Source organism: Coregonus lavaretus (assembly GCF_964263955.1).
Source record: "Coregonus lavaretus genome assembly, chromosome: 10".
Lineage (NCBI taxonomy): Eukaryota > Metazoa > Chordata > Actinopteri > Salmoniformes > Salmonidae > Coregonus > Coregonus lavaretus.
In genome coordinates this window covers 16,610,972-16,637,781 of record NC_139997.1, presented here as the reverse complement: position 1 = coordinate 16,637,781, position 26,810 = coordinate 16,610,972, and the positions used below count along the sequence as shown (strand labels likewise).

Below are 26,810 nucleotides of genomic sequence, written 5' to 3'. Positions count from 1 at the left end.
TGTTCCACCGGTGCCTGGTCCGGCACCGGTCAGCTGCTCCACTCCGGAGCCAGAGCAATCCGCTCCACCGGTGTCCAGTCCAGCTCCGGCCAGCGGGGCCAGACCAGACCAGGGGCGCTACGGGGGGATAGAGGGAGAGTGGTGGTCACGCCCGGAGCCGGATCCGCCTCCGAGGCGGAATGCCCACCCGGCCCCTCCCCTGTTGTGTTTGGTTGGCGCGGTCGCAGTCCGTGCCTTTGGGGGGGGGGGGGGGTACTGTCACGCCCTTGCTCTGGGGACTCTTAAATATTGAGCCAGGGTGTGGACTTGTTATGTTTAGTTTTCTATGGGTTTTGTTCTAGATCGTTTATTTCTATGTTGGCCAGGGTGGTTCCCAATCAGAGACAGCTGTAGCTCGTTGTCTCTGATTGGGGACAATACTTAGGCAGCCTGTGTTCACTAGTTTATTGTGAGATCTTGTTCCGTATGGTTTGTTGTATTACCTAGGACTTCACGTATCGTTTTGTTGTTTTTGTTTGTGTTGTGTACACTTAATAAAAGTATGTACGCCTATCACGCTGCGCCTTGGTCCGCTTCTCATAACTATCGTGACAATATCAAACATTAGGAACGCTTTAGTTAGTCAGGGCATGGACTTTACAAGGTGTCGAAAGCGTTCCACAGGGATGATGGCCCATGTTGACGCCAATGCTTCCCACAGTTGTGTCAAGTTGGCTGGATGTCCTCTGGGGGGTGGACCATTCTTGATACACATGGAAAACTGTTGAGCTTGAAAAATCCAGCAGCGTTGCAGTTCTTGACACAAACTGGTGCGCCTGGCACCTACTACCATACCCCGTTCAAAGGCACTTAAATATTTGTCTTGCCCATTCACCCTCTGAACGACACACATACACAATCCATGTTTCAATTGTCTCAAGGCTTAAAAATCCTTCTTTAACCTGTCTCCTCCCCTTCATCTACACTGATTGAAGTGGATTTAACAAGTGACATCAATAAGGGATCATAGCTTTCACCTGGATTCACCAGGTCAGTCTATGTCATGGAATGAGCAGGTGTCCTTAATGTTTTGTATGCTAAGTGTATATCGCCATATGCTAACTTTGACATTTCCCAGTTATACTGTAGGTCAATAGCTGTAAACATTTTACAGGTCTGGATAGATGAAATGAGAGCAATAGATACGGTGTCAATCAACGCGGCAAATATCATTTAACAAATATTCAACATAGGGAGGGAAATTCAAGGGTGAAACTAACTTTATGTACCACATCTACACAAGCACAAATAGGGAAAGGAACACCCCTGACATTGGGCCAGTAAGATCTATCAGACTAGATTTACTTTTCTAGTCTTGTGGACCAAAACACTCAACAGTTTATTGATTAATTGATTAGTTGAGTCAGACGTGTTAGTGTTGCGCTAGAACAAAATGTGCAGGCTGGAAATGGCCCGGTCGGACTGAAATTGAAAACCCGTGATTTAAAAAACTAACAGAAGGATAAAAGTGCCTGGCAGGCGATATTCAGGTTGCATAATCATTCAACCATGCTCTGGTTAATTAAGTAAAAGTAATGTCACTGTATTCTACACCTCCAGAAATAGTCTCATTCTGTAGAAGCTCCGTGACTTGTATAACCTGAAATGTGCCACAATATATAGAAGGAAGAAATCTACACCCGTGGTTTAACATACCGTACCCAAGCTAAAAGTCTGACTCTCACAGCTGGGCATTGTGTCAAGTACAGTCCTTATACCCTTTTCACACAACTGAATTGAGCTGAGCTGAGCTCTACAGCACTGGCCTGGCTATACATCCACCGTAGTTGATGGAACAGTGCTGGAAAAGGACAATGTGAAAACAAAAATATCCAGGCCAGCACAGTATAGTATGATAGTGTGAGAAGAGTATTAGACAATTATGTGATGCCAATAGTGGCAAAGAGTTGGTTGGGGTTGGTGTAGGCTCGTTAGGGTTTAGTAAGGGTTTAGTTAGGGTTTGTTCACTCCACAGGGGACATTGGGAGTTGGTTTGGGTTGGTGTAGGCTGCTGGTTAGGGTTTAGTAAGGATTTGATTAGGGGCTATCCATTCCACAGGGTCCAGTGGGAGTTGGTTGGGGATGGTGTAGGCTGGTTAGAGTTTGGTTTTTGTTTGTCCACACACACCCTGAGAAAATTGGACATATATTCTGATTGCTGTAGGCTGGTTAGGGTTTGGTTAGGGCTTGTCCACTCCACATCGGACAGTGTGGGTCGGTGCCTTACCTTCTTATACCTGGGGATGGGGAGCTGTTCCCCAGGACCATGCAGAGAGAGAGGAGTGCATGCAAGAGAGTAAGGTGGAGGAAGAGGAACAGAAAAAACCCCATTAACATTAGAAATCAAGACAAATATAACCACAGCTTGCCTCTGAAGAAAAATAAGAAAGGGAGAGTGGAAAAGTGAGAAAATCGTCTGACATTTTTTAAAACAAAAAATACATAAAGCAAAAATAAGCGTTTGGAAACACTTTAAAATAATACGTTTGACACTTTTGAAACATTGTCGACCTTGGAACTCATTGTTAGCACTTGTCAAATGGATTAAGTTGGCCTTGTAAAGCTTCTTCATTTCCAAATCCCGTTTTACAAGAACATTTTGAGATAGAATGTGCCACTCATATAATTCAGTCAGTCTGTCACATACTTATACATAACTGTTGCATCAAAGGCTAAACAAATAATGAGAATGAGTATAATTTCAAAATTATTATGGTGCCTGGAGGTTCAATTAAACATCCATTTAGCCAAGTTTAACGATTCATTAATTAACTGTTTTAGGGGGCGGTGTGCAGGAGTTGGGGCAGGGGAGAAACAGTTCCCCTAATAGAGCTCAAGCAGTCAAAACTCATGGGGACAGGGCAGAGTAATTAAGGTTATTGACTGCCTCACAATCAGTTCCCTCTACATGCTATACAACTCATTAAACTCAGAATCAGTTGGTAACTTTAAATCTCATCAGTGTTTAAACAAATGGGCAGATTTGTATATTGCTCAGTCGATTTTGAAATAGAACAGACTAGTTGTAGCTTGGTGAATTCCAAACCATGATTTCTGCTCAACGTATGCAGTTTAGTTTTTTGTTTAGGCGAAAACAACTCAACTATTGTACTGACCCTTTCACAAGAGATGTACAGTGGGGAAAAAAAGTATTTAGTCAGCCACCAATTGTGCAAGTTCTCCCACTTAAAAAGATGAGAGAGGCCTGTAATTTTCATCATAGGTACACGTCAACTATGACAGACAAAATGAGAAAAACTAATCCAGAAAATCACATTGTAGGATTTTTAATGAATTTATTTGCAAATTATGGTGGAAAATAAGTATTTGGTCAATAACAAAAGTTTCTCAATACTTTGTTATATACCCTTTGTTGGCAATGACACAGGTCAAACGTTTTCTGTAAGTCTTCACAAGGTTTTCACACACTGTTGCTGGTATTTTGGCCCATTCCTCCATGCAGATCTCCTCTATAGCAGTGATGTTTTGGGGCTGTCGCTGGGCAACACGGACTTTCAACTCCCTCCAAAGATTTTCTATGGGGTTGAGATCTGGAGACTGGCTAGGTCACTCCAGGACCTTGAAATGCTTCTTACGAAGCCACTCCTTCGTTGCCCAGGCGGTGTGTTTGGGATCATTGTCATGCTGAAAGACCCAGCCACGTTTCATCTTCAATGCCCTTGCTGATGGAAGGAGGTTTTCACTCAAAATCTCACGATACATGGCCCCATTCATTATTTCCTTTACACGGATCAGTCGTCCTGGTCCCTTTGCAGAAAAACAGCCCCAAAGCATGATGTTTCCACCCCCATGCTTCACAGTAGGTATGGTGTTCTTTGGATGCAACTCAGCATTCTTTGTCCTCCAAACACGACGAGTTGAGTTTTTACCAAAAAGTTCTATTTTGGTTTCATCTGACCATATGACATTCTCCCAATCCTCTTCTGGATCATCCAAATGCACTCTAGCAAACTTCAGACGGGCCTGGACATGTACTGGCTTAAGCAGGGGGACACGTCTCGCACTGCAGGATTTGAGTCCCTGGCGGCGTAGTGTGTTACTGATGGTCGGCTTTGTTACTTGGGTCCCAGCTCTCTGCAGGTCATTCACTAGGTCCCCCCGTGTGGTTCTGGGATTTTTGCTCACCGTTCTTGTGATCATTTTGACCCCACGGGGTGAGATCTTGCGTGGAGCCCCAGATCGAGGGAGATTATTAGTGGTCTTGTATGTCTTCCATTTCCTAATAATTGCTCCCACAGTTGATTTCTTCAAACCAAGCTGCTTACCTATTGCAGATTCAGTCTTCCCAGCCTGGTGCAGGTCTACAATTTTGTTTCTGGTGTCCTTTGACAGCTCTTTGGTCTTGGCCATAGTGGAGTTTGGAGTGTGACTGTTTGAGGTTGTGGACAGGTGTCTTTTATACTGATAACAAGTTCAAACAGGTGCCATTAATACAGGTAACGAGTGGAGGACAGAGGAGCCTCTTAAAGAAGAAGTTACAGGTCTGTGAGTGCCAGAAATCTTGCTTGTTTGTAGGTGACCAAATACTTATTTTCCACCATAATTTGCAAATAAATTCATTAAAAATCCTACAATGTGATTTTCTGGAATTTTTCTCTCAATTTGTCTGTCATAGTTGACGTGTACCTATGATGAAAATTACAGGCCTCTCTCATCTTTTTAAGTGGGAGAACTTGTACAATTGGTGGCTGACTAAATACTTTTTTCCCCACTGTATGTGGGTCATGGGAGACTTGATGGTTTTTCATTTTGGTAAATGTAATGTTTTGTTATCTCAAGTCACATCTGCAATAGTGTAGATTAAATCGTAAACATTGGTGACGGCGTTCCTGTCACGAACGTCGTATGAAGGAGTGGACCAAAGCGCAGCGTTAGTAGCGAACATACTTGCTTTATTTAATTAAAGCATACACACGAAATAACGAAACAATAAACGACTCGTGAAGTCCTCAGTGACAATGACCGAACACGGAACAAAAACCCACAAACACAAAGTGAAACACAGACAGTTAAATATGGCTCCCAATCAGAGACAACCAGCACACAGCTGACACTCGTTGCCTCTGATTGGGAGTCACTCAGTCAAACATAGAAATAAACAACCTAGAACACCCAACATAGAAACAGAAAACATAGAATGAACACACCCTGGCTCAACATAATGAGTCCCAGAGCCAGGGTGTGACAGTTCCACTGAATCAGCAGTCACAGCCACCTATCTGAGACCTGTGATAAGTTGTTCCTTTAATGGCACCCTGACCATGCACCGCACATCTATAAAGAGCGAGAGGCCAGAGTGTATCGATTGGTGCATTTTAAACATATAGAAAACAAGGCTTTGGAGGAGATCCGGAAAAATGCCACATACCCAGAGAACAGGTGCATTAACGTTATTGGTCTTACTTGAATTGAGGTGAAATCCCTGAAATGAGAGATGTTTGTTGTTGTAAATGTGACATTCCGATTTGCAATTATGACCGTGCCATTATCTGTTCTGTGTTCGTGTAATTCTCTGTAATCCGTTGTGTTCCCGAAGAGCGATCCCCTCCTCCCTAACTGGCCCTAATGCTTCATTACCGAACTGGGCCTTCGTTCACCTGTGACAACTTCCGATAAAGATTATTACCATTGCCCGCTGTAACCACTGCCCTGGAATCATACTCACCACCATCAACATCTCAGGGTTGCTCTCTGGCCAATTCCCAGGACATCAACTCTCTCTCTTTCCATATCTCTTTCCCCTCCCCCCATATTTTTATTCCGCCCTCTCGTTCTCCATCTCTCTCAGCTCCACAGTCCTGTAGGCCATGAGTGTGTCCAGAGCACTCAATCAAATCTCCTAAGAGGCAGCTGGCCAGTGTATGTGAGTGAAACCAACCAGGAGTGAGTGAGGGGAGGATGAAGTGGATCCAACAAGCTCTGTCCATCTGTGCTATCGAGTGGCCATGGCCAACTCTGGCTAACTGTCGGGACTGATAGCGGCTCGAGATGCCCACCTTATCTACACAGGAGGTGGTGTTCCCTCTCTCCACTGACAGTGGATATTTCGGTCTTCCCCCTCCCCACTCCTGGTGGGAGTGTTGGGAGAGCCAGGCACCGGTCGTGCACTTGCTCCACCTTAAATCAATTTGCAGATGAATTCAAAGGCCCCCGAATTGACACATTTCTGTCGTGTGAGCTATTACCCTCGCTGACTTCAGGGGTTGGAACCGGTTCAGGGAACAGAACCGGATCATTTTCGAGGAACAGAATCAGAACCAGGAATGAAAGTGATCTATATTGTTCCAGAACAAAACAGTTATTTGAAAAGCATGGGAACCGGTTAAAAACATTATTTTACATTCTGGTCATTTTTTTCCAGTCCCACAAAAAACTCAACAAAGTGCCTATGCAAAGCCTTCACTCTCTCACTCAGAAACGTATTCTAGTGTCTGCCTGCCTGCCAGCTGAAAATCTTTGCCAGTGTGTGTGCGTATGTAGGCTACCTGCCCCTCCCCCTCTGAAGCATAGACCACTGACGTTAAAAGCGTGATTCCGAAATTAGGGAGAGAGATTTTTATTAGAGAATGGATTACGTTTTTCAATGCTAGTCAAGGATACTATAGTTATCACATTTGACATTTGATTTTTAACTACTAAAAGGTAAGATGTGTTTTTTTTTGTATTCTGGTGCCGCTCTGCACTCACTAGCTTGTTAGCTAGCTAGCTCTGGTCCAACAGTAAGCCAACTCTCTGAAGTTCAAAGCCATTCAAAGTTCCTTCATAGAAACCGCTCCTCCGTAGGTATAATTATGTGAGCCTATTTCATATAATGCATGTCACAACAACAAAATGCCCAGCGATTCAAGCCAAGCCAACTCCTCCACCCTCTCTCGCTCTCGCCCGACCCACATCATTTCATGTTGCATCTCGCGCCCTTCACTTGTCCAATGCATGTAAATAGCTTGCCCGCTCCACAGCAAGCTGCTCTTTCCGCACTGATTTGTGAAGTAATTTAATGTCGAGCTAAATGTAAAACAATCGAATTGAGGTTTAAAAAGGAACAGAAAGAAACAATATAAACTGTTACTTTTTTGGGGTTCAAACCGGTTCAGAACTTTATTTTGCTAGTCGGAACAGTGGAACGGAATGAAAAAACAACAATGCTTCTGTTCAGAATGAAATGATTGGAAAATTATTTTGGTTACAACCCCTAGCTGGCTTAATTAAATAAGTGGGTTGAGAACCCAGGGAAGATGACTAGAGCTAAATGGAGTGACATTATCCAGCGAGGGGCAGGTTAACCGTGTGTGTCTACTCCTCCTTGCAGTACCAGTCACTAGATACCACGGTAAAGTACAGTTGAAGTCAGAAGTTTACATACACTTAGGTTGGAGTCATTAAAACTCATTTTTCAACCACTCCACAAATTTCTTGTTAACAAACTATAGTTTTGGCAGGTCAGTTAGGACATCTACTTTGTGCATGACACAGTAATTTTTCCAACAATTGTTTACAGACAGATTGTTTCACTCATAATTCACTGGATCACAATTCCATTGGGTCAGAAGAAAATTCCAGAAAATGATGTCATGGCTTTAGAAGCTCCTGATAGGCTATTTGACATCATTTGAGTAAATACAGTAGAATGTACAGTCAAAACAATGTCTGTAACTCGATGTCAAACGTTGGCACTTGTGGCACCTGTTTTGAGATGTAGGCCTGCTTTGCATTTTGGAGTGTTTGCGGTTGGAGTTTCCTCCGAGTTTCTGTCTTTGATATGATTGGAAGAATGGTTTTAGAATTCCTGAGTTTGGGTAAATGTTGGATATGTGTGGGCTTAGCGCTATCTACTTAGTTATTGACTGTGTAATACATACAGTGGGGAGAACAAGTATTTGATACACTGCTGATTTTGCAGGTTTTCCTACTTACAAAGCATGTAGAGGTCTGTAATTTTTATCATAGGTACACTTCAACTGTGAGAGACGGAATCTAAAACAACAATCCAGAAAATCACATTGTATGATTTTTAAGTAATTAATTTGCATTTTATTGCATGACATAATTATTTGATACATCAGAAAAGCAGAACTTAATATTTGGTACAGAAACCTTTTTTTGCAATTACAGAGATCATACGTTTCCTGTAGGTCTTGACCAGGTTTGCACACACTGCAGCAGGGATTTTGGCCCACTCCTCCATACAGACCTTCTCCAGATCCTTCAGGTTTCGGGGCTGTCGCTGGGCAATACGGACTTTCAGCTCCCTCCAAAGATTTTCTATTGGGTTCAGGTCTGGAGACTGGCTAGGCCACTCCAGGACCTTGAGATGCATCTTACGGAGCCACTCCTTAGTTGCCCTGGCTGTGTGTTTCGGGTCGTTGTCATGCTGGAAGACCCAGCCACGACCGATCTTCAATGCTCTTACTGAGGGAAGGAGGTTGTTGGCCAAGATCTCGCGATACATGGCCCCACCCATCCTCCCCTCAATACGGTGCAGTCGTCCTGTCCCCTTTGCAGAAAAGCATCCCCAAAGAATGATGTTTCCACCTCCATGCTTCACGGTTGGGATGGTGTTCTTGGGTTTGTACTTATCCTTCTTCTTCCTCCAAACACGGCGAGTGGAGTTTAGACCAAAAACCTATTTTTTTGTCTCATCAAAACACATGACCTTCTCCCATTCCTCATCTGGATCATCCAGATGGTCATTGGCAAAGTTCAGACGGGCCTGGACATGCGCTGGCTTGAGCAGGGGGACCTTGCGTGCGCTGCAGGATTTTAATCCATGACGGCGTAGTGTGTTACTAATGGTTTTCTTTGAGACTGTGGTCCCAGCTCTCTTTAGGTCATTGACCAGGTCCTGCCGTGTAGTTCTGGGCTGATCCCTCACCTTCCTCATGATCATTGATGCCCCACGAGGTGAGATCTTGCATGGAGCCCCAGACCGAGGGTGATTGACCGTCATCTTGAACTTCTTCTATTTTCTAATAATTGCGCCAACAGTTGTTGCCTTCTCACCAAGCTGCTTGCCTATTGTCCTGTAGCCCATCCCAGCCTTGTGCAGGTCTACAATTTTATACCTGATGTCCGTACACAGCTCTCTGGTCTTGGCCATTGTGGAGAGGTTGGAGTCTGTTTGATTGAGTGTGTGGACAGGTGTCTTTTATACAGGTAACGAGTTCAAACAGGTGCAGTTAATACAGGTAATGAGTGGAGAACAGGAGGGCTTCTTAAAGAAAAACTAACAGGTCTGTGAGAGCCGGAATTCAAACTGGTTGGTAGGTGATCAAATACTTATGTCATGCAATAAAATGCAAATTAATTACTTAAAAATCATACAATGTGATTTTCTGGATTTTTGTTTTAGATTCTGTCTCTCAAAGTTGAAGTGTACATATGATAAATATGACAGACCTCTACATGCTTTGTAAGTAGGAAAACCTGCAAAATTGGCAGTGTATCAAATACTTGTTCTCCCCACTGTATATACACACACAGAATTATAATGATGTCATCCAGTTTTTTTACAAGACAGTATATATTTTCTTATGGATGCATTAATTTGGTAAATTAATTGAAAAGCCTACCCAAAGGAAATTAGCAGCATCATCCCCTTCATCTCACTATTTAGTTTTCCTGTTCAGATGCACACCGAAGCTTAGTTAGAAACATTAACTTAAATAGATAAATCTGTCACGTTCGTTGAATGACGGGTCAGACCAAGGCGCAGCGTGATATGCGTACATGTTTATTAACGTAATAAACAACACGACAAAACAACAAAAGAAACAAAACTTGAAGTCCAAGGTAGAACACACAACATACCTTACAAGGAACAAGATCCCACAACTAGACAGTGCCAATAGGCTGCCTAAGTATGGTCCCCAATCAGAGACAACGACCGACAGCTGCCTCTGATTGGGAACCACACCGGCCAACATAGATCTATACATGCTAGATCCCACACATAGAAAAAGCACAACAAGGAATATACACACCCTGACTCAACTTATAAGCGTCCCCTGAGTCAGGGCGTGACAAAATCAAGTTATTTAATCATATTTACTGCTAAGACCAGCCTCTTGTTGGACCCAAATAAAAATGTCTAATAAACCAAGATAAATGACAATAGACAACCTATGAAAACAGAAGAAAAACAAAACAATAAGGTTAACATTGACCGTTCTTGATGTGGAATATGGTCTTCCATGGAGGCAGACTGTGGATGTATTTCAAGGCCTACCTTCAAACTCAGTGCCTCTTTGCTTGATATCATGGGAAAATCAAAATAAATCAGCCAAGACCTCAGAAAAAAAATTGTAGACCTCCACAAGTCTGGTTCATCCTTGGGAGCAATTTCCAAATGCCTGAAAGTATCACGTTCATCTGTACAAACAATAGTTTGCAAGTATAAACAGCATGGGACCACACAGCCGTCATACCACTCAGGAAGGAGACGTGTTCTGTCTCCTAGAGATGAACATACTTTTGTGCAAATCAATCCCAGAACAACAGCAAAGGACCTTATGAATTTGCTGGAGGATACAGGTACAAAGGTATCTATATCCACAGTAAAACAAGTCCTATATCGACATAACCTGAAAGGCCACTCAGCAAGGAAGAAGCCACTGCTCCAAAACCGCCATAAAAAAGACAGACTACGCTTGCAACTGCACATGGGGACAAAGATCATACTTTTTGGAGAAATGTCCTCTGGTCTGATGAAACAAAAATAGAACTGTTTGGCCATAATGACCATCGTTATATTTGGAGGAAAAAGGGGGACGCTTGCAAGCTGAAGAACACCATCCCAACCGTGAAGAACGGGGGTGGCAGCATCATGCTGTGGGGGTGCTTTGCTGCAGGAGGGACTAGTGCACTTCACAAAATAGATGGCATCATGAGGAAGGAAAATTAGGTGGATATATTGAAGCAATATCTCAAGACATCAGTCAGGAAGTTAAAGCTTGGTCGCAAATGGGTCTTCCAAATGGACAATGACCCCAAGCATACTTCCAAAGTTGTGGGAAAATGGCTTAAGGACAACAGTCAAGGTATTGGAGTGGGCATCACAAAGCCCTGACCTCAATCCTATAGAACATTTGTGGGCAGAACTGAAAAGGTGTGTGTGAGCAAGGAGGCCTAAAAACCTGACTCAGTTACACCAGCTCTGTCAGGAGGAATGGGCCGAAATTCACCCAATTTATTGTGGGAAGCTTGTGGAAGGCTACCCGAAATGTTTGACCCAATTTAAACAATTTGAAGGCAATGCTACCAAATACTAATTGAGTGTATGTAAACTTCTGACCCACTGGGAATGTGATGAAAGAAATTAAAGCTTAAATAAATAATTCTCTCTACTATTATTTTGACATTTCACATTCTTAAAATAAAGTGGTGATCCTAACTTGACCTAAAACAGGGAATTTTTACCAGGATTAAATGTCAGGAATTGTAAAAAAACTGAGTTTAAATATATTTGGCTAAGGTGTATGTAAACTTCCGACTTCAACTGTACGTACTAGATGGCTAAAGAGATTATGTGTACCCTCCTCAAATACAGACGTGCATTTATCTTGTGCAAAAGGTTAATCGCTGTACTGGTCTCCCATTAGGACCACATCTAATTTAAATGGTGGTCAATCGTTACTGAGTTGCCATTGCCTCCATCATGTCTTGTAACATGAACATCATTAAACTGTATTATTCCAGAGAGAGAATAAACAAAGTCTATACATAAAATCATTTTAGATAGCTCACAGGATCAGGAGTAAGAGTTCACATACTGGTGAGGAGGTTGTCCAGTATGTTATGCGTAACCACTCACCATAAACATACTGCACACTAGCTTCATTAAAGTATGTGGAAGAGTAGTGTGAGTGCATGTTAGCAATACTGTATCATCAATGTCCCATTCATCTTCATTTAATCCCTTTACATATGAGGGATAACATTGTAAATAAGTCTTATGTGCCTCTTTGACTGACAGTTATCTTAAATTGTCATTATGGCTGGCACTAAAGTATGTGTCTCTGGCTCCATTGAAACAACATATGAAGTCAATATTGTCTGCAGTATCTGAATGGTGGCTCTCCCTCAAGCTATAATTCATTCAATGACACTGGCGTCTTGGTGTGCATCAAAACAAAGTTCACATCTACCACAGCTATCAGATAATACAAGGTGCGTCACCACTGAAGAGTCTAAAGGTCCATTATGTACAGTGATCCCCTGCTGATTTTGTATGTTTGCCCACTGACAAAGACATGATCAGTCTATAATTTTAATGGTAGGTTTATTTGAACTGTGAGAGACAGAATAACAACAAAATAATCCAGAAAAACGCATGTCAAAAATGTTATAAATTGATTTGCATTTTAATGAGGGAAATAAGTATTTGACCCCTCTGCAAAACATGACTTAGTACTTGGTGGCAAAACCTTTGTTGGCAATCACAGAGGTCAGACGTTTCTTGTAGTTGGCCACCAGGTTTGCACACATCTCAGGAGGGATTTTGTTCCACTCCTCTTTGCAGATCTTCTCCAAGTCATTAAGGTTTCGAGGCTGACATTTGGCAACTCGAACCTTCAGCTCCCTCCACAGATTTTCTATGGGATTAAGGTCTGGAGACTGGCTAGGCCACTCCAGGACCTTAATGTGCTTCTTCTTGAGCCACTCCTTTTTTGCCTTGGCCGTGTGTTTTGGGTCATTTTCATGCTGGAATACCCATCCACGACCCATTTTCAATGCCCTGGCTGAGGGAAGGAGGTTCTCACCCAAGATTTGACGGTACATGGCCCCGTCCATCGTCCCTTTGATGCGGTGAAGTTGTCCAGTCCCCTTAGCAGAAAAACACCCCCAAAGCATAATGTTCACACCTCCATGTTTGATGGTGGGGATGGTGTTCTTGGGGTCATAGGCAGCATTCCTCCTCCTCCAAACACGGCGAGTTGAGTTGATGCCAAAGAGCTCGATTTTGGTCTCATCTGACCACATCACTTTCACCCAGTTCTCCTCTGAATCATTCAGATGTTCATTGGCAAACTTCAGACGGCCCTGTATATGTGCTTTCTTGAGCAGGGGGACCTTGCGGGCGCTGCAGGATTTCAGTCCTTCACGGCGTAGTGTGTTACCAATTGTTTTCTTGGTGACTATGGTCCCAGCTGCCTTGAGATCATTGACAAGATCCTCCCATGTAGTTATGGGCTGATTCCTCACCTTTATCATGATCATTGCAACTCCACGAGGTGAGATCTTGCATGGAGCCCCAGGCCGAGGGAGATTGACAGTTATTTTGTGTTTCTTCCATTTGCGAATAATCACACCAACTGTTGTCACCTTCTCACCAAGCTTTTTGGCGATGGTCTTGTAGAGGCAGGCAGCTTAGTGGTTAAGAGCGTTGTGCCAGTAACCGAAAGGTCGCTGGTTCTATTCCCCGAGCCGACTAGGTGAAAAATCTGTCGATGTGCCCTTGAGCAAGGCACTTAACCCTAATTGCTAATGTAAGTTGCTCTGGATAAGAGCGTCTGCTAAATGACTAAAATGTGAATGTAGCCTATTCCATCCTTGTGTAGGTCTACAATCTTGTCCCTGACATCCTTGGTCTTGGCCATGGTGGAGAGTTTGGAATCTGATTGATTGATTGCTTCTGTGGGCAGGTGTCTTTTATACAGGTAACAAACTGAGATTAGGAGCAATCCCTTTAAGAGTTTGCTCCTAATCTCAGCTCGTTACCTGTATAAAAGACACCTGGGAGCCAGAAATCTTTCTGATTGAGAGGGGGTCAAATGCTTATTTCCCTCATTAAAAAGCAAATCAATTTATAACATTTTTGACATGCGTTTTTCTGGATTTTTTTGTTGTTATTCTGTCTCTCACTGTTCAAATAAACCTACCATTAAAATTATAGACTGATCATTTCTTTGTCAGTGGGCAAACGTACAAAATCAGCAGGGGATCAAATACTTTTTTCCCTCACTGTAAGCATCTTCTCTGGAAATCCATAATAGGGTCCGATACTGTACATAAAGCAGAACCAAAACCTTCAGCTATTTCAGCTCTTAATTCAAACAAAAGCTAAGGATTTCAGAATGTACCAGTCTGTCTCACCCCACCTTGTATCCTCTCTGCAAAACCAGAACATGGTCCTATTAAAGCTGAGATCCGCAATAGGCGCAACAGTGCCACTGGCCGCCCCAGGTACATTTGATATTGTTTTTGTTTTGAGGAAATTAGCCTTCAGCATTGTGATAAAAACAAATTGTAGTATATACTCTGCTGTTATATCGCGAGTGCAATGATGTGCAATGATGTCAGACGGAAAAAAACAGTGTTCGTTGTTTAAAGTAACATCTTTGTTGTTGTAATATTGCAAACGGACGTGCCAGTTTCACCACTATCGATTTGAGCTTTAAGAAAGCATAATGTTCAGCTACTCAACTCTTAAATCAAGCAACAGCTAACTATTTCAGAATGCACCAGCCTATCTCACCTTCTGTCAACAGGCTGGCTCACACAGTGGCGAGGTGCCCTAATGAAATATTAAGAAGAGAGGAGAGGCGAGAGCCTCTGTGCAAATTGCAGTCTGTGATTTACATGCAGAAAGGCCTGCTGGAGTGAGCAGGCAGACGGGGCAGCAGTCTCCACTTTTGGCCAGGACAAAGGTCTCCGTCCAGGGGAAAATACAGAGCTGGGATGAAAGTGCATGGGTCCTTCTGAGGCCACGGAGTGAGTCTTTGATCGCAAACTTTCAGAGAGTTTGTGATCTTGTCCACCTGTCGGTCTCTGGCAATGCTCATTATGGTTAAGGTGAGGACAACTTCAGATGTCAAAGAGTGGAGATTGTCATTGCTGTCAATGCTGACAGTGACAGTCCAGATACAATTAGTAAAAAATGCCCTCGCACAACCCAACTTTGACACAATTTAGAATGTTTTGCTCTGTATTTTGGCTACAACAAAACAGACACACGAAACAGTAACGAGATCGCATGACAGGTGGGGTGTCAACTCCACAATACCACTTTGCATTAGCAGATAGACAGCAGCCACCTTTCCACCTCTCAATGCTCTGTAAGGATACAAAGCCTCCTCCTTCACAATGACCGTTTCCCTTGAGCTCATTAGTTCGAGGGAGAAAAAAACAAACAAGTTATCTCCCAATTCCAGGAGCCACAGATCATTCCGGCAAACCACGTGGCTTGAATGGGAATCTATAGCTTTGTTTTAATTACGGATGTGCGTAGTCCGAGAACAGATACAGAGATGGATGGGTAATTATCCAAATCCCGTCACGCTGGAAAGCCGGATCCGTCCGTTTAAGGGGGCGAGGGCCTAGACCCTTCACATTTGATTGTGTAACTACGCATGAGTCTTAATTCTCTTAAGTGGACTCCCGTCTTCATGGCACCTTCCACCTCTGTGCACATCTGAAGCAGTTTGGCATTTATTGGGATGACTCATGTTCTGGAAGCAGCTCTGCAGGGTAGTCATTGCTGGCACAGCCACAAAGGCATAAAGTCTGATTTTAAACCTAACCCTAACCTTAACCACACTTCTAACCTTATGCCTAACCCTAACCCCTTACACTCGTCGGAATTGGCCTATATGGATAGGGCTAAATTGAAATGTTTCTTGCAGAAGAAATATGGAATGCATAACCATAGATTATGGGAAATGTATTAGACTGAAGGTGAGGACACCAAGGTTCACCTGACACAAGACTGAATTCAAACATTACACTGTTGATTTTATGTGCATTTTACATTTACTGTACTTTTCGCCGTATTTGTTGATAACGAAATCTGAAAATACTCTGGATACATTCAATAATATGATAAGAATATTCCTCCACCGGGATTTCGGGAAAATCAGGGAATTTATTGAAAGTGCCTGGAATTTTGCAATCCTATTTGGAACACAGCCCTGCAGCCCCACCTTTACACAATTACTGTTGTTGTTTACGCAATCCAAAAACGGTCCATTATAAATCACAATCTGGGTCAGGTGGGTATAATTTGAAAGCTTTTACAATTGCCAACATGACTAGCTAAATTATAAAATATGATTATGATCTTACAGTGTTAGGCTTTCACAAGGTAATTCAGAGAAGCGTAGTGCCAGTAGCTTAGTGGTTAAGAGCGTAGTGCCAGTAACTGAAAGGTCGCTGGTTCTAATCCCTGAGCCGACTAGGTGAAAAATCTGTCGATGTGCCCTTGAGCAACGCACTTAACCCTAATTGCTCCTGTAAATCGCTCTGGATAAGAGCGTCTGCTAAATGACTTAAATGTAATTTTGGTGTGCATAGAATGGACTCATGAGCAATGTTCCCTCTAAGCTGCACGTGGGCTTAGAAATATCAGCGTGCGCAGAGAAGCACGAGATTTAATTTTATTCATCTTTCTAGAGTTTTCCCCATTAGTTAACACTATCAATGTTTCCCTTTACCGTGGGAATTGTGATCGAATCAACGCAATATTAGCCACTTTCAATGCAACATACTGAAACAAAACTATGCAAGACTTAGTATGCAAAACTAACTATGCAAGAGATTTTGTTGTAGGTAGAACGCATCGGGAGTATGATTCTATTGCATTGACAGGCAAGACTCAGGCCCATACTCTACAAAGACCAGTGCGCCATAACCAATCAGAGCTGCAGTAGGCCTATATGCAAACAGACCATTGCCATATATGGATTCACTTTGAACTGGACTGTGTTTACAGAATGAGCGGTCCAGAGTAGATGCGCTTGTTTTGACATAAAAGCGAGAGCTATATATAGCCACGTGTGCACATTTGTTCAGATCCTTTGCTAGTTAGTGAGTTATTAGCACAGTTATATATAATTTGTAGTTAGCAATGGGGGAGTGACTGCTTCCTACAAGAGCACAAAACGTCTGTTTTTTTAGCCATCTTTGAAAAGCGAGTCAGGTAAAGAGTTTTTTTGTGTCTTAAGGGGGCTGTGTTGTATTTTGAGCCAGGCTTGAATAAGCTAAGTAGCCAATAGGAAGAGGGTATTATAATTTGTCTGATTCTCTGTAATAATTGTATGGAAATAATAATGCATTTTATTTTGTAAAGTGGTTTCTTGACTCAAACAAGAAAACAAAATTTAATGTCAAGCCCTGCATGTTTTCTTCAAAAGTCCCATGGAATGTAAGCCTACATTGAACACCACACATTGGCTGCTACTGTAGGCTGAATGATAGAACAGCTATTTCCATGTTAAAATGTTATGGGATGCGTAAAGGGTTAAATTAAGACCAAAAAGCAAATTTTAGTTTACATTAAATTTTATGATACAGTGCATTTGGAAAGTATTCAGACCGCTTTACGTTTTCCACATTTTGTTACGTTACAGCCTTATTCTAAAATTGATTAAATAGTTTTTTCCCCTCATCGATATACACACAATACCCCATAATGACAAAGCAAAAACAGGTTTTCAGAAATATTTGGACATTTATTAAAAAATATGAACTGAAATATCACATTTACATAATTATTCAGACCTTTACTCAGTACTTTGTTGAAGCACCTTTGGCAGTGATTTCAGCCTCAAGTCTTCTTGGGTATGACGCTACATGCTTGGCACACCTGTATTTGGGGAGTTTCTCCCATTCTTCTCTGGAGATCCTCTCAAGCTCTGTCAGGTTGGATGGGGAGCATTGCTGCACAGCTATTTTCAGGTCTCTCCAGAGATGTTCAATCGGGTTCAAGTCTGGGCTCTGGCTGGGCCACTCAAGTACATTCAGAGACTTGTCCCGAAGCCACTCCTGCGTTGTCTAGGCTGTGTGCTTAGGGTCATTGTCCTGATGGAAGGAGCCCCAGTCTGAGGTCCTGAGTGCTCTGGAGCAGGTTTTCATCAAGGATCTCTCTGTACAGTGCTACCGACCCGTAGCACTGACGTCTGTAGCCATGAAGTGCTTTGAAAGGCTGGTCATGGCTCACATCAACAGCATTATCCCAGAAACCCTAGACCCACTCCAATTTGCATACCGCCCCAACAGATCCACAGATGATGCAATCTCTATTGCACTCCACACTGCCCTTTCCCACCTGGACAAGAGGAACACCTACGTGAGAATGCTATTCATTGACTACAGCTCAGCATTCAACACCATAGTGCCCTCTAAGCTCATCACTAAGCTAAGGATCCTGGGACTAAACACCTCCCTCTGCAACTGGATCCTGGACTTCCTGACGGGCCGCCCCCAGGTGGTAAGGGTAGGTAACAACACATCTGCCACACTGATCCTCAACACGGGGGCCCCTCAGGGGTGCGTGCTCAGTCCCCTCCTGTACTCTCTGTTCACCCATGACTGCATGGCCAGGCACGAATCCAACACCATCATTAAGTTTGCCGACGACACAACAGTGGTAGGCCTGATCACCGACAACGATGAGACAGCCTATAGGGAGGAGGTCAGAGATCTGGCCGTGTGGTGCCAGGACAACAACCTCTTCCTCAACGTGACCAAGACAAAGGAGATGATTGTGGACTACAGGAAAAAAAAGAGGACTGAGCACGCCCCCATTCTCATCGACGGGGCTGTAGTGGAACAGGTTGAGAGCTTCAAGTTCCTTGGTGTCCACATCACCAACGAACTATCATGGTCCAAACACACCAAGACAGACGGTCCTCAGATCCTCAAAAAATTCTACAGCTGCACCATCGAGAGCATCCTGACTGGTTGCATCACCGCCTGGTATGGCAACTGCTTGGCCTCCGACCGCAAGGCACTACAGAGGGTAGTGCGTACGGCCCAGTACATCACTGGGGCAAAGCTTCCTGCCATCCAGGACCTCTATACCAAGCGGTGTCAGAGGAAGGCCCTCAAAATTGGCAAAGACTCCAGCCACCCTAGTCATAGACTGTTCTCTCTGCTACCGCACGGCAAGCGGTACCGGAGTGCCAAGTCTAGGTCCAAAAGACTTCTCAACAGCTTCTACCCCCAAGCCATAAGACTCCTGAACAGCTAATCATGGCTACCCGGACTATTTGCACTGCAAACTATTTGCACCCATCCTTTTTACGCTGCTGCTACTCTGTTAATTATTTATGCATAGTCACTTTAACTCTACCCACATGTACATATTACCTCAACTACCTCAACTAGCCGGTGCCCCCGCACATTGACTCTGCAACGGTACCCCCCTGTATATATAGCCTCCCTACTGTCACTTTATTTTACTTCTGCTCTTTTTTTTCTCAACACTTTTTTTTGTTTAAAATAAATGCACTGTTGGTTAAGGGCTGTAAGTAAGCATTTCACTGTAATGTCTGCACCTGTTGTATTCGGCGCATGTGACCAATAAAATTTGATTTGATTTGATTTGACTTTGCACCGTTCATCTTTCCCTCGATCCTGACTCCCAGTCCCTGCCACTGAAAAACATCCCCATAGCATGATATCATTTTTCTCTAACATGTTGCGTTTGTGGTCAAATCGGCAGTTGTTTGGAAAGTAGTGAATTTGCTAACTTCTGGCAAGATTTACAACAGATAGAAAAAGACAGATGGTGGGTTACTAAAACAGCTCTAGCTACAGATTGGCACACCCAATTTCGAATCCGATTGTGGATTTGAAAAGCAGAGTAGGGGAAGATTTCATTATATGATAACATTTTTCTCTAACTTGTTGCGTTAGTGGTCAAATCGGCAATTGTTTGGAAAGTAGTGAATCTGCTAACTTCTAAAAAGATTTACAGCAGATATTTTTATTTTATCCATTTTAGAATAAGGCTGTAACGTAACAAAATGTGGAAAAAGTGAAGGGGTCTGAATACTTTCCGAATGCACTGTATATAGCCAATTTTGACTTTGCAGCTGGCCCATCTAGTGGAAATGGCTCAGCTCTGCCTCCAAAACAAGAATAATTCCAATAAATGTCAACCTGCGTATCTGAAAGCTCAGATATTCTGGGAGATTTGTTCTTACCTCTCCAATTATTTAAGCTGAAATCCTTAATTGGTGAAACTACCACATCCGCTTGGTATATGACAACAACAAAGAAGTTACTGCAAACATTGAACACTGTTTTTTTTCCTCTGACATCATTGCACACGCGAAAGAACAGGCAAGTATGTACTCCGAAAAATAAAATGACACGCTGTTGGAGGCTCCTTTACTCATCAAAAAAACTATACCAAAAGCGCTGGGGGCAAACAGTGGCGCTGTTTTCCCATTTGAGGATTCGATCTTTAAGATGCAAATGACGGAAAGGAATTCAGTTTGGCTTACTGAGATGCAGCAAAATATCATATCATCTGATACACATTGGGAGACAGAGACCGTGCGAGTCCCCTCGCCTCCACATTTGTCCCTCAGTCTGGCAGTGGGAAAGGGAAAGGGGGATACCTTGTCAGTTGTACAACTGAATGCATTCAACCGAAATGTGTCTTCCGCATTTAACCCAACCCCTTTGAATCAGAGATGTGCCGGGGCTGCCTTAATCGACGTCCACGTCATTGGCGCCCGGGGAGCAGTTGTTGTTCGGGGTTAATTGCCTTGCTCAAGGGCAGAACGGCAGATGTTTTCACCTTACCGGCTCAAGGATTTGAACCAGTGACCGTTCAGTTACTGGCCCAACGCTCTTAACCAGTCTTCAAATAGCTGCCATCAATCAATGCAGGCTGGCCTGGCAGGGGCGCCCACTCTCCTGCACACTGCCATGTCCCTTGGCTGCGCGCTCCCCTCTGTGCCATTCATCCACCCAGACAGATAGACAGAGCTACGGGCATAGAGGGCACCCAAGCCTGTCGGAGGGGCTTCTTTGCCTCAGTGTTACTTGACACAAAGTAACAATTGTAGGCAATAACACTACATTACTCTGAAGCTGGCTCGGGCCTGCCTTTAAGAGCATGCTTCTGTTAGCTGCAGTGGCTTTTGTTGACGATGAAAAGGAGGCTCCACTGTGGACAGCATAAGCACCAAGCAGAGAAAATTAACAAACTATTGCAGCCGTGGGAAATCTAAACAAATCAATAAATATCTGACATACAATCTTGCAAAATATTCAGACCCCTTGACTTTTTCCAAATTTTGTTATGTTACAGCCTTATTCTCAAATGGATTTAATTGTTTTTTTCCCCCCCTCATCATTCTACACACAGTACCCCATAATGACAAAGCAAAAACAGGTTTTTAGAAATGTGTGCTAATTTATAAAAAATACAAAACTGAAACTGAAGTATCACATTTACATAATTATTCAGACCCTTTGCTAAGTACTTTGTTGAAGCACCTTTAGCAGAGATTACAGCCTCGAGTCTTCTTGGATATGATGCTACAAGATTGGCACTCCTGTATTTGGGGAGTTTTTCCCATTCTTCTCCGCAGATCCTCTCAAGCTCTGTCAGGTTGGATGAGGAGCGTCACTGCACAGCTATTTTCAGGTCTCTCCAGAGATGTTAGATCGGGTTCAAGTCCAGGCTCTGGCTCAGCCACTCAAGAACCTTCAGTGACTTGTCCCGAAGCCACCCCTGCGTTGTCTTGGCTGTGTGCTTAGGGTTGTTGTCCTGTTGAAAGGTGAACCTTCGCCCAGTCTGAGGTCCTGAGCGCTCTGGAGCAGGTTTTCATCAAGGATCTCTCTGTACTTTGCTCCGTTCATCTTTCCCTCAATCCTGACTAGTCTCCCAGTCCCTGCTGCTGAAAAACATCCTAACAGCATGATGCTGACACCACCATGCTTCACCGTAGGGATGGTGCCAGGTTTCCTCCAGATTTGATGCTTGGCATTCAGGCCAAAGAGTTCAACCTTGGTTTCATCAGACCAAAGAATCTTGTTTCTTATGGTCTGAGAGTCTTTAAGTGCCTTTTGGCAAACTCCAGGTGGAATTTCTTGTGCCTTTTACTGAGGAGTGGCTTCTGTCTGGCCACTCTAGTCTCATAGCAAAGGGTCTGAATACTTATGCAAATAAGGTATTTCTATTTTTTACATTTACATTTGCAAGAATTTCTATAAACCTGTTTTCACTTTGTCGCAATGGGGTTTTGTGTGTAGATGGATGAGGATTTGTATTTACTTAATCCATTTATAATAACTTAACAAAATGTGGAAAAAGTCAAGGGGCCTGAATACTTTCTGAACACTGTATGTGCAACAATGCATTTTTATAGTCCAGCAACATCTAACAAGATAACTACAAAAATCAGTATTGCCATATTGAACGCCGACTCTTGCTGGAGAGAGCGTGGGTGATTTCTAATAAACTTACTTGCTCTATGAATTGCTCAGCATTAAAGGGGGGTGGGGGGGATGAGTAGTGGTGTACCCTGAGGAGGGATGGTGAGTTTCAAACATAAAGACAGGCCTATACCTTGGAATTGATTATCTACGTCCCTGACTGTGCTGGCTATGAGTGCTCTGTGGAATGGGACCAATTACTTTCTATTGATTACCGCCTGGCGACTTTAATTCCGGCCTCTGTTCTCTCACTTTTTAGAAGTCTTTGTTTTGCATGATTAAAGAAAAATATAAATTTTTCTGTACTCTATGGTCTTTGCAGAAATGCATCAATCATGTACAGTTGAAGTCGGAAGTTTACGTACACTTAGGTTGGAGTCATTAAAACTCGTTTTTCAACCACTCCACAAATTTCTTGTTAACAAACTATAGTTTTGGCAAGTCGGTTAGGACATCTACTTTGTGCATGACACAAGTCATTTTTCCAACAATTGTTTACAGACAGAGTATTTCACTTATAATTCACTGTATCACAATTCCAGTGGGTCAGAAGTTTACATACACTAAGTTGACTGTGCCTTTAAACATCTTGGAAAATTCCAGAAAATGATGTCATGGCTTTAGAAGCTTCTGATAGGCTAATTGACATCATTTGAGTCAATTGGAGGTGTACCTGTGGATGTATTTCAAGGCCTACCTTCAAACTCAGTGCCTCTTTGCTTGACATAATGGGAAAATCAAAAGAAATCAGCCAAGACCTCAGAAGAAAAATGGTATACCTCCACAAGTCTGGTTCATCCCTGGGAGCAATTTCCAAATGCCTGAACGTACCACGTTCATCTGTACAAACAATAGTACGCAACTCTAAACACCATGGGACCACGCAGCTGTCATACCGCTCAGGAAGGAGACGCGTTCTGTCTCCTAGAGATTAACGTACTTTGTTTCGAAAAGTGCAAATCAATCCCAGAACAACAGCAAAGGACCTTGTGAAGATGCTGGAGGAAACAGGTACAAAAGTATCTAGATCCACTGTAAAAAATAGTTCTATATCGACATAACCTGAAAGGCCGCTCTGCAAGGAAGAAGCCACTGCATCAAAACCACCATAAAAAAGCCAGACTATGGTTTGCAACTACACATAGGGACAAAGATCGTACTTTTTGGAGAAATGTCCTCTGGTCTGATGAAACAAAAATATAACTGTTTGGCACTAGGAATGTGATGAAAGAAATAAAAGTTGAAATAAATCATTCTCTCTACTATTATTCGGACATTTCACATTCTTAAAATAAAGTGGTGATCCTAACAGACCTAAGACAGGGCATTTTTACTAGGATTAAATGTCAGGAATTGTGAAAAACAGAGTTTAAATGTATTGGGCAAAGGTGTATGTAAACTTCCGACTTCAACTGTAGTTAATAATTGACCATGTACAGTTTCTTCAGAAAGTATTCACAGCCCTTGACTTTTTCCATATTTTTTGGTGTTACAGCCTGAATTTGAAATAGATTACATTTAGATTTTGTGTCACTGGCATTCATACAATACCCCATAATGTCAAAGTGGAATCATGTTTTAAGAAATATTTACAAATTAATTAAAAATGAAAAGCTGAAATGTCTTGAGTCAATAAGTATTCAACCCCTTTGTTAAGGCAAGCCTAAATAAGTTAAGGAGTAAAAATGTTGTTAACAAGTCACATAATAAGTTGTATGGACTAACTTTGTGTGCAATAAGTAAGGGATAATCAACGAGGGGCTATGCGTTCTATGGAAAATAATGAACGACGTGGAAGGTGTGTTCCACGATGCACTAGCGGAATGGTACTGACTTTCCACGGAGTTGCATTATTTTCCAGAGAACGCATAGAGCCCAGAGTTGATTATCCCTTTTATACTGTGGTTATAATTTGCTGCTAGAAATGTGTTAATTTGCCGGTATAAATGTGTTCAACTTCCACTGAAGTAGCTATCAAGTTTATTAGATAGGTTACAGTAGTTGCCGTGGTAACCAAACAAACAGACTTGCTATTTTAGCTAACCAAACAATCAGTCCTAGCTGGCCATTATGAAAATCTAATTCAACAATGCCAATAATGTTTTCAATTCGACTTTTGCTTTCAAAAGCAGCTCAAACATAGAACATGTAAGAATGAACTATAGCCATTGAATTATACCGTGCAAATACACTGTGCGTTATAGGGAAATAATACACACTCTAGAAAGCCCTTCAAGCCAATCAGAAACAATTATTCAATAATGCCATGGTATAATAGTGTTTAACATAATTAACAATAACTACCTCGTCTCTGTACCCCACACATACAATTATCTGTAAGGTTCCTCGGTCAAGCAGTGAATTTCAAACACAGATTCAACCACAAAGTCCATAGAGGTTTTCCAATGCCTCGCAAAGAAGGGCACCTATTGGTAGATGGGTAAAAATAAAAAGCAGACATTGAATATCCCTTTGAGCATGGTGAAGTTATTAATTACACAACATTGTAGTTCCTCCACAATACTAACCTAAATGACAGAGTGAAAAGAAAGAAGCCTGTACAGAATAAAAATATTCCAAAACATGCATTTTGTTTGCAATAAGGCACTAAAGTAAAACTGCAAAGAATGTGGCAAAGAAATTAACTTTAAGCCCTGAATACAAAGCGTTATGTTTGGGGCAAATCCAACACATCACTGAGTACCACTCTTCATATTTTCAAGCATGGTGGTGGCTGCATCATGTTATGGGTATGCTTGTCATCGGCAAGAACTAGGGACCTTTTTAATTTTTTTTGATACGGAATAGAGCTAAGCACAGGCAAGATCCTAAAGGAAAACCTGGTTCAGTCTCCTTTCCAACAGACACTGGGAGACAAATTCACCTTTCAGCAGGACAATAACCTAAAACACAAGGCCAAATATACACTGGAGTTGCTTACAAAGTGAATGTTCCTGAGTGGCCTACTTACAGTTTTGACTTAAATCGGCTTGAAAATCTATGGCAAGACTTGAAAATGGCTGTCTAGCAATGATCAACAACCAACTTGACAGAGCTTGAAGAAAGACTCACAGCTGTAATCACTGCCAAAGGTGATTCTAACCTTTATTGACTCAGTGGTGTAAATACTTATGTAAATGAAATATTTCTGTATTTCATTTTCAAAAAATGTCCTAACATTTCTAAAAACATGTTTTCACTTTGTTATTATGGGATTAGTGTGTAAATGGGTGAGGAAAACAATCTATTTAATCAATTTTGAATTCAGAATGTAACAAAATGTGGAATAAGTCAAGGGGTATGAATACTTCACAGGAGGTTGGTGGCACCTAAAATTGGGGAGAATGGGCTCGTGTTAATGACTGGAGCTGAATTGGTGGAATTTACATTTTACATTTTACATTTTAGTCATTTAGCAGACGCTCTTATCCAGAGCGACTTACAGTTAGTGATTACATATTTTTTTTTATACTGGCCCCCCGTGGAATGGTATGAAATACATGAAACACATGGTTACCAGGTGTTTGATGCCATTCCAATTGTGCCGTTCCGGCCATTATTAGCAGCCTCCTGTGGAATACTTTCTGAAGGCACTGTATGTCCTGAGTGTCTATTAAGACATGGCCTTTTATTTTACTTTAAAGGCACAGTGCAGTCAAAAATTGGATTTTCCTGTGTTTTATATATATTTCCGCACTATGAGGTTGGAATAATACTGTGAAATTGTTAAAATTATAATTATAATGTAAGAGCTGTTTAAAAGGACCACCTGAAATGTCAGCCTGTTTCGATGGGATGGAGTTTTGGCCTGCCTGGTGACATTACCAGGCGGTAAATGAGTAAATAACCAATAAGAAAGAAAGTTCCAAACCTCTCTGCCAATAACAGCTAGTTTTCAGTTTTACCCTCTCCACTCAGACCAACCCCAGACAGTCCTAGCTAAATTATTGCTTGAGAAATTAGCTAAGAAGCTATTTTTGTATCTTTTTTGACCATTTTCATTGAAAACAATCACAGTAAGGTACTAAATTGTTACCAAGAAATGATTTGATATTGAGATAAAAACGGCTGCATTGGACCTTTAACATAACGTATCCATGCCAGGGAAAAAACACCCATCAATGTCCTTTTCTGTGAATTAAACAAAACATTTAAAGGGACTCATGATTTTGAACTCCATGCAACTGCTTATCTTACCATATTTTCTAGTGTGTTGAGATATGGTGCGTGGAGGATGTCAAAACGAAAATGTATACACGATCATTAAGCATATCTCTAATACAGTGTACGGCAAGAGCAAAATGTCTGCCCTGGCTTAGTCATGGCCTTCTCCCCAACAACACAGTATGTCTCTGGGCTGGCAGGGTAAATCTGGTCCAGATGGCCCGAATCACTGAATTATATGTGAAGCAGAAATGTTGTCTGTCACAAGGAAGTCATAGAGGTGCAATTTCCCCACCACCAAGGAACAAACAGCAGAGCTTTTATAAGGCTCTGCTCTTGCATTTTAGTTTTTAAATCATTTTGGCATGCGTTTGTAGTATCTGAAGAGTCTAGGATTGTGCTGACGTTTACAAAAT

The 26,810-nt window shown here is 42.3% G+C and overlaps 1 protein-coding gene across 1 annotated transcript in view; it reads right to left on the bottom strand.

The window, feature by feature from the left end:
• Positions 1-26,810, bottom strand: part of LOC311136543 (double C2-like domain-containing protein beta) — a gene marked incomplete at both ends in the record, with an annotated part of 208,511 nt that overhangs the window by 95,744 nt on the left and 85,957 nt on the right. Inside the window, one exon of the mRNA XM_084170710.1 lies at positions 2,267-2,290. Coding sequence (XP_084026836.1) covers positions 2,267-2,290 — 24 coding nt within the window. The remainder of the gene's footprint in view (positions 1-2,266; positions 2,291-26,810) is intronic.